Source organism: Lipotes vexillifer, unplaced genomic scaffold, assembly GCF_000442215.2.
Source record: "Lipotes vexillifer unplaced genomic scaffold, Lipotes_vexillifer_v1.1 scaffold10, whole genome shotgun sequence".
In the NCBI taxonomy this organism is placed as follows: domain Eukaryota; kingdom Metazoa; phylum Chordata; class Mammalia; order Artiodactyla; family Lipotidae; genus Lipotes; species Lipotes vexillifer.
Genome location: NW_006792541.1, coordinates 1,575,787 through 1,584,829, shown reverse-complemented (window position 1 = coordinate 1,584,829; position 9,043 = coordinate 1,575,787). Strand labels below are relative to the sequence as shown.

Here is a 9,043-nt window from a genome sequence, read left to right as displayed (position 1 = left end):
CAGGACAGGAATAAAGACGCAGACATAGAGAATGGACTTGAGGACACAGGGAGGGGGAACGGTAAGCTGGGATGAAGTGAGAGCGTGGCATGGACATATATACACTACCAAATGTAAAATAGATAGCTAGAGGGAAGCAGCTGCATAGCACAGGGAGATCAGCTCGGTGCTTTGTGACCACCTAGAGGGGTGGGATAGGGAGGGTGGGAGGGAGACACAAGAGGGAGGAGCTATGGAGATATATGTATATGTATAGCTGATTCACTTTGTTATAAAGCAGAAACTAACACACTTATTGATCTTATACTCCGATAAAGATGTTAAAAAAAAAAAGAAAACACTAATTTGAAAAGATATATGCACCCCAATGTTCATAGCAGCATTATTTACAATAGCTAGGATATGGAAGCAACTTGTGTCCATCAACAGATGAATGGATAAAGAAAATGTGACACACACACACACACACACACACACACACACATGACTACTACTCAGTCTTAGAAAAAGAGTGAAATTTTGACATTTGCAACAACATGGATGGAATTGGAGGGTATTATGCTTAGTGAAATAAGTCAGAGAAAGAGAAATACTATATGATAAAACATATATGGAATTTAAAAAATAAAATAAAATAGTGGATATAACAAAAAAGAAACAGACTTACAGACATAGAGAACAAACCAGAGGGGAGAGGAAAGCAGGGAGGGACAAGGTAGGGGTATTGGATTAAGTGGTACAAGCTACTATGTATAAAATAAATAAGCTACAACGGTATATTATACAGCACAGGGAATATAGCCAATATTTTATAATAACTATAAATGGAATATAACCTTTAAAAATTGTGAATCAATATTTTGTACACCTAAAACTTATATAATATTGTAAATCAACTATACCTCAAAAAAAAATAATAAAGATGTATTAAAACAAACAAACAAAAAAAACCACCTGACTGACTGACATGGTCCAAAGCTGTGGTTTTTAGATGTTTCATTGATTCGCATTTGATAAAAATTCAAACATATTTTACCCTAAAAAAACAATCACATGGCCATAGATGCATGGGTTTATTTCTGGACTCTCTATTTCATTGGTTTATATGTCTATCCTTATGTCGTGCCACGCTGTTTTGATTACTGTAGCTTTCCATAAGTTTTGAAATCTGAAGTGTAAGTCCTTTGATTTTGTTCTCTTTTTCAAGATTGTTTTGGCTATTCTAGGCCCCTTGAAATTCCACATGAATTTGAGGATCAGATTTTCCATTTCTGCCCAGAAAGCTGTGGAGTTTTGATAGGGATTATGTTGAATCTGTAGCCTGCTTTGTATAGTATTAATATTTTAACAACATTAAGTCTTCCTATCCATGATCAAGAGATGTTTTTCCATTTGTTTAATTTCTTTCAGCAATATTTATTTTACAAGTCTTTCACTGTCTTGGTTAAATTTATTCCTAAATATTTTATTCCTTTGGATGCTATTGTAAATGTAACTATTTTTGTAATTTCCTTTCAGGATTTTTCATTGCTAATTTATAGAAACAACTGATTTTTGTATGTTGATCTTGTACCCTGAAATCACTGAATTTGCTTATTAGCTCTAGTAGTGGTTTGTGTGTGTGTGTATTCTTTGGGAATATATGTACATTTATATATATATAGGTATAGATAGGTAATCTGTATATAATCATGTCATCTATGACATAATCATGTCATCATCTCTGTAGATAATCATGTCATCTATGAATAGAGATAGTTTTACTTTTTCCTTTCCAATATGTATGTCTTTTATTTCTTTTTCTTGTCTAATTGATCAGGCTACAACTTCCAGTACAATGTTGAGTAGCTGCAGTGAAAACAGCATCTTTGTCTTGTTCCTGAGCTTCAGGGGAAAGGATTTCAGGATTTCACTATTGAGTATGATGTTAGCTGTTTTTCATAAAAGTACTTTATCATGTTGAGAAATTTTACTTCTCTTCTTAGTTTTCTGAGTTTTTTTATCATGAAAGGGTGTTGGATTTTGTCAAGTTCCTTTTCAATGTCAGTTATGACTATGTCAGTTTTTCCCCTTGTCCTTTAATGTCATCTGTTGCATAGATTGATTTTCTACTGTTGAACTACTCTTCCATTCCTGAGATAAATCCCACTTGGTCATGATGTATAATCCTTTTAACAGTTTGCTAGTATTTCATTGAGGATTTTTGTATCTACCAGCTACCCAAACCACCCCACCCCAGGGTACTGAAGTCTTTGTGGTCTTTAGATCTAACGATTTTCTGTAATCCTTATGCAGTCAAAACTCTTGGCCATTCCTTCCTTTGATATTGGTTACTGTTGACTCCTTTTTCCCTGAAATACTCTTTCTTCTTGGTTTCTGAGGCAGTACACCCTCCTGTTTTCTCTCTCATTTCTAGGTACTCCTCCATCTCCACTGGAGATTCTGATCATCCTTTAAGTGTTTTTTTTTGTTTGTTTGTTTTGTGGTATGCGGGCCTCTCACTGTTGTGGCCTCTCCCGTTGCGGAGCACAGGCTCCGGACGTGCAGGCTCAGCGGCCATGGCTCACGGGCCTAGCCGCTCCGCGGCATGTGGGATCTTCCCGGACCGGGGCACAAACCCGTGTCCCCTGCATTGGCAGGCGGACTCTCAACCACTGCGCCACCAGGGAAGCCCCCCTTTAAGTGTTTTATTTCTTAGGATCCTTTGGAAGATCTCAGTGACTCCATTCACACGCAAACTTCAGTGATCCTTTTTATGCCAGCAATTCCCAAGTCAATGTCTCTAGATAAGGCCTCCTCTGATCTACATTTGGAGCTACCTCCTGAACAACTCCTCTGGAATGTCCCACAGGTAGTTAAATACCCAACAGGACTCACAGGTCTTTCATGTTCAGGCCTCTGCTTACCTTTGCAGGAAAATGTTAAGGGGCATTTCAGTCTTACGGAAAGAGGTACAGCATTCATTTCATTTGAATCTCAGTTATGTTGGTTTCTAGCTCTTCATGCTTGAGAGAATTCCTTAGCTTCTTGCATGTGTTTCTCTTGCTTCATTTGTAATGTGGGGACAATACGTGGTATGAAGATTAACGATAATGAAAAATGATAATATATGTAAAGGTCTTGACCCATGTTAAGTTCTAAATAAATGGCAGCTATTTAGTAATAGTATTGGTCAGACATACAAGGGAATAGAAAATAATACTAGCTGTCCATCGTTTCTACTGACACTGACTTAAGCTTCCATCCGTTTTTATGCTGGGTGAGACTTGAGCAGCAGATACCAGATGAAGAGTACTGGAGCCTTGCTCTGGGTCCAATTTGGGGATTTATCTCTATAATAAGATCATGTTTTTATTGTTAAGCCCCTTTTGGTTAGTGATCCAAAACTGGATGTTATTCTGCTGTATAGAAAGCTGTATTTATTAATTAGTGTGTTTTTATATTCATTGCTTGCCTTAAGGTGATCATCCATCCACGGATTTTTATTTAAGTACTAGTGGTTTTCTACTTGCTCTGTCTTTGTGCTTCAAATGCTGGCTTTACCATTCATGAAACAGAATGGGAAATAGATTCATTAAAAATCAGATTAGAATTTGTTACAAGAGAAAAGCTGGGAAGTCTCTGCATTTAGTGCTTTGAAATGATGAATTGCTTTGTTTTAAATATTAAGACACCCATCAATGAAATATTTATGCATCATTTGCCTATTTAAATATCAATTCAATAATCAATTATTTAAGCTCTGATAAGTACCTGAAATCTTTCAATCAAGATCAAAGGAATTTTTAAGTTTGAATAAGGTATTGTACTGGAAATTTTACTGTCTTTTTAAGGTTCACTTTAAAAACCAGCTGCCTGTTTTATGTGAGTTCTTTGCTAAAATCATTTTTAAATGGCTTAAAAATCACTTGGACTTTTTTTTTGTTTTTCAAATTATCTTCTCCCAGTCCCTTAACATAAGGAAAGGGTGCCCTAACTTTGGGTGCAATTATTGTATTCAAGTTTTAGTAACTTCATTCATTCATTTCTAAACTGTAAATGGAAGAAAAGTACATATTTTGTAAGACCTACTTCGATATGTATGCTTTGATGAAGGGAATGATTTTGAAATGCCGGTTTTCACGTCCCAAGCTCTTCAGCGTTTGAAGAGTTAAATCCGGGGCTGGCTTCCTTCCCTAACCCGGGAAGCCACTAGGGCTCGGAGCGCGGCCTCCGCTGTTAACCCTCTGGGCCGACCGGTCCCCGAAAGGCGCCGGAACCGCCGGATTCCGCCCGAGGGGCGGGCCCACTCTGGCTGGCTTCTCCCGCGACCCCGCCCCTGCGCCGGCACTGCCGCGGCCTCCCTGGTAGTTGCTCGCGATGATGCAAACACTCATTTCCCGCATCCACTCCCCACAGAGGCCGCGGAGCCGGCGCCTGCCGGGCGCGCCGCCGAGCCGCGCGCCATGGGCAACATCCAGAAGAAGCTGACTGGCAAGAGTGAGGGTGGCAGGCGGCCGCAGAAAGGCGCGCCGCGGAGGGGCCGGGCGCCGGAGGCCGGCGCGGACAAGCGGGAACGGCCGCGGGCCCCGGCGACGGCGGGCGGCGCCAATGGGCACCCGGGCGGCGGGCGGGGCTCGGGGGACCCCGCGGCCAGCTCGCCCCCTGGTCCCGGCGCGTCCCCCGGACCTGGCGCGCCGCCGGCGCCGGCGCCCGCCGTCCCATTCGGCCCCGCCGGCCTGAAGAGCCAGGGCAACGAGCTCTTTAAAAACGGGCAGTTCGCCGAGGCGGCTCTCAGGTACTCGGCGGTGATCACGCAGCTGGAGCCTGCAGGTGAGTGAGCTGCGCCCGCGGGGTCCCTGGCCCCTCGGGCTGCGGCTCGCGGGACCTAAAGGGACCACCGCGGGAGAGGCGCGGGCCACCTCCCGATTGACAGGCGCTCGCCCTGTAGGTTCCTTCCCAGTAACCGAGGGCAGGGCGGGAGCGACTCCACCTCCGGGAGCTGTACCTTGGAACGCGTAGCGTGTGCTCGGGCGGGGCAAGGTTGCAGCGGTCCCTTTTGGCCTCTGTGGCCACTGCGGGCACAGGGAGGTCCTCGGAGCTGCATTAGCAGCGGGGTGTGCGACTGCAGTGCCGCGGGAGACCTCGGTCGTCTGGTGAACTGTGATGTCGCTAATGGATTTTAACTGTATTTAATTAAATGTGATTTTAGGAAGTGGAAGTGCAGATGATCTAAGTATCTTATATTCAAATAGAGCAGCATGTTACCTAAAAGACGGAAATTGCAGTGGCTGCATTCAAGATTGTAACAGGTAAACTGCCCGTTTTCAGCTTTGTCAAGAGATTATCATTTCACCGTGATGGATGCAGTATTTAATATACTAAATTTTCTGCATAAGAGTCTAATTTCTTAAGACATTTAAGATGTGTTAATTGGTTAATACATAAAACTCGTAAATCCTTTCACATATATGAAGACAATTATAGAAGATTGTGCAAACTTTTTTCACTTCCACTGCTATCACCTTAATACATACTCTTTCACATCAATCCCAGAGTACTGGAGAAGCCTTCTAACTAGTCTCTCTGCTTCCTCCAATCCGCTGTGGCATCAGAATAGCTTTTCCTGAAGCATTATTTTGTGCAGACTGTTTCAGCGGGTGTTCAGTGGCTCAGTATGGTCTTCTAGATAATTATAACCTCCTCTGTCACCACACTGCCCCCCAAAAAAGCTTTCTGCTCCCATTTGGTCCATATCTATAATGCCCTCTGCACATCTTTGCTTTTCAGAAATCCTTCCTCTTCAGCTTCCCCATCCTCTCTGCTTTCCTGATCACCTCAGGCTCCCTGGTCATCTGCATGGCTGTAATGCTTGCACTGTCACTCTCACACCTGTAGGTACTTATGTCATCCACTGCATTGGATTTTAAGCTCCCTGAGGTCAAGAATCATGTATTATAGGGTTGCATCCCTCAAGCACATTAGTTACCCATGGTACTCAACAAGTTACATGCTGAGATGGATGAATATATTTACATGAATAAAAAGTATCATTTTACCATTAAATAATAAGCCTGCTTCAGGAGACCTTTGGAAAGAAGGTACTATTAGTGCATCTAAAAAATAAGAAGCCATATGTACTGGTTCAACCTTCACAGTTTTGGTTTACTCCTGTAGTCTGGTATAATTGTTAATATCACCCCCTTTCACTCTCAGAAGCCCTAGTTTGGAGAATAGCATATGTGGACACCTTGATTATAAGGTAAACAATTTTTTTTTCCATTGATAGTATCAGTTTATTGATATGGATAAAATCTTGCTGGTATCTGTGCCTGCAGTTTAAAAAGAAGGCCGTGAGCTTGGATTTTTTGCCGATTTTACATATTCATATTCAAAATCAATAATATTTATATTCACTTTGGTCTGACTCTAGACCCCACCTACTGCTGTGCTATCTCACACTAGCTAATTGTCACGTTTTCAGGATCTTGTGAGTTGGTTGAAGTCAAGTTGGTAGTTGAAATCTGCCATGGTTGGAGTACTACTAATACCATGAAAATTGGCAAATGCACCAAATCTGGGCCTTTTTTCTCAGGAGAGCCGGTTGTTAAACATTTACCGCTGCCCATAACTAACAACAAGACCACGTGTATTTGCAGATTATCAGGCACGTTGTGATTTGCAGCTAAGAACCTTTCAGTTCAAGTGTGTGATGGTAATATATCACCCTTCAGACTTGTCTTAGGTCTTCCTTCAGTGAGTGAGTTCAGGACTCTGGTTAAAAACTGTGGACTCACTTTATCCTTAAGTGAGAGAGAGTAAAGTGGCAGACATTTTCTTGCTAAAATGTGTTGTGTTTCAGTGTAGACCCGGGAGGAAGTCACAGAGGAGACTCGGGTCGGGAGTGGGGGGCGGGCGCTAGAATGGAGGTTTGCCCTGGAGGAGGGCAGGGAGATTGCCTGCAGGGCAGGGAGGGAGGCGGGTGGTGGTTTAGGTAAGGCGTTCTTAGTCAAGAGCTGTGTTCTAGGCTGACGAATCTGGTTCTGCTGGCCAGTACTGACCTTTCTAGAAGCCGACCTACTTAGATGTTTTCTTTGATACCTGGTGTATGAGCCTTAGCATAAGGAGCATGGGGTGATTTTACTCCAAAGCAGCGATTCTCAAACTCATTTCAGTGCCAGGGAAACCATGATTTACTTATGTGAACCTGTTGAAATATGGCTGTATTTAAATCTGTATAAACTAGGAACCAGTTATTAGCAGAAGGATGACTGTTTTCTCTTCACCTCAAAAAGGTTACATACAGTTCAAAGGGAGCCTATTTTTTAGTTTTTCAGTTAATTATCTTTGCTCCTTGGGGAGTTGTTTCCTGTTGCAGGAGCGCTTATTACAAAACAAGTGGTAGCAGGATTCAAACAGTGAAAAAGAAAAACTCCCCGGGGCAAAGTTTAAAATAAGGGAGAGGGGGAATCTATGAAATAACTTTGTATGCATTTTTGGGGAAAAGTCTTTGATTTTAAGTGTCTACACTTTTGGGGCCTACTCTGAAGCACTTCCCTTGAGCTCTTTCCCAGGGGCTTATGGAGAGCAGCTGCTGGGAGCATGAGGCTGTTTGAGGAGCTCAGTGGCTGCAGGCCCTGCCCGCTCCTCCCCTCAGCATCTCCAGGTTTCTAGGTTAGGCTTCCAGGTGAAGCATGAAACAGGGTTTTGACACCTAAGAAAAGTTTCAAACCAAATGATTTTAAACAATAAAACAATTTCTAGAAATAATTCTAGAATTTCTAGAATTATTTCTAGAAATTCTAGAATTATTTCTTGAAATTACTTGTCATTCTCATAATTGCTTATCAGCTAAAAGAAAAATCTTCACTGTTCCCATCTGTCAGAGAATCTTTTTGGGTTATCTAAACCACATCAGAAATCTTTCACTGATTCTCCATTGAGGGTATTCTGACAGAATCAAGATGAATGAATGTTGCCTAGTAATTCTCTGCTTTTTCTCATCTTTGTTGCTCGCAGACGGACTTGAAATTAGAAGAAGATTTAAGAGTCTTAACTGTGTTAACTTGAATGGTTAAGCTTTTGTAAACTCTGGTTTAAAAGTTCTCTGTGTTTGTTTTTATGAATGGATGTGTTGGGTTTTTTTTCTTTTTTTATTCTAGTGGAATTCCCACTTAAAAGCTCACATTCATTTTCAGGATTGTGGTTAAAGAGACAAAACCTTGCATTTACTTGGCTGGGCAATGCTAAAAATTAAATGCATCATCTTATTCAGTTTTAGATTCCATGCCTACCTCAGATCTCTCTTGTGGATAAATAGCACCTTGGGTGTTTGAAGTCTTTGGTGAAATGGGGATAGTCTTGTGTTTGTGACCTATATTTATAATCACTGTATAGTTAATATCCCCTAAGCATTTAACTAAGGTAGATTTAAGGCACTGGTACAGATGCCCAGAAACCTGTTTTCTAGTGTTTGAGTGTTTTTAATAGACTTTAATTTTATTTTTAAAATAACTTTTACTGGTTACAAGAGTAATACGTACCTATTATACAAAAAAATCTTAAAACCCAGTACAACGCAAAGGAGATCATTAAAATCATCCCCAATCCTAACACCTAGGCAGAGCAAAATTGGTTATTTTTCAAAGAAATGAAGCTAATTAGGTTTAATGACATTTCTAGAACAAATTCTATGGTACACAGCTGAGGAACACACCCACACGTACAGTTGAGTATCTGTACAATGTAGAGCAGCGGTCCCCAACCTTTTTGGCAACAGGGACCAGTTTCGCAGAAGACAATTTTTCCTCGATTGGGGGATGGTTCAGGAAGTAATGCAAGGGATTGGGAAGATGGGGAGCGGCAGATGAAGCTTTGCTTGCTCACCCGCCGTTCACTTCCTGCTGTGCAGCCCGGCTCCTAACAGGCCATGGACCGGTACCGGTCCGTGGCCCAGGGGTTGGGGACCCCTGAATGGCAGGTGACTCCGAGTTCCTTTATCTGTGGTGCTCTTGTTTCTGTTCGTGGTAGAAAGAGTGGAGGCCCTGCAGGTTCATTTGGGAGG

The 9,043-nt window shown here is 42.0% G+C and overlaps 1 protein-coding gene across 1 annotated transcript in view; it reads left to right on the top strand.

Moving 5' to 3' along the window:
- LOC103088764 (sperm-associated antigen 1-like) overlaps positions 1 to 9,043 on the top strand; it is a gene marked incomplete at its 5' end in the record, with an annotated part of 80,200 nt that overhangs the window by 46,109 nt on the left and 25,048 nt on the right. The window contains 3 exon segments of the mRNA XM_082931366.1: positions 4,399 to 4,624; positions 4,709 to 4,812; positions 5,192 to 5,291. Of these exon segments, the coding sequence (XP_082787492.1) occupies positions 4,399 to 4,624; positions 4,709 to 4,812; positions 5,192 to 5,291 (430 nt within the window).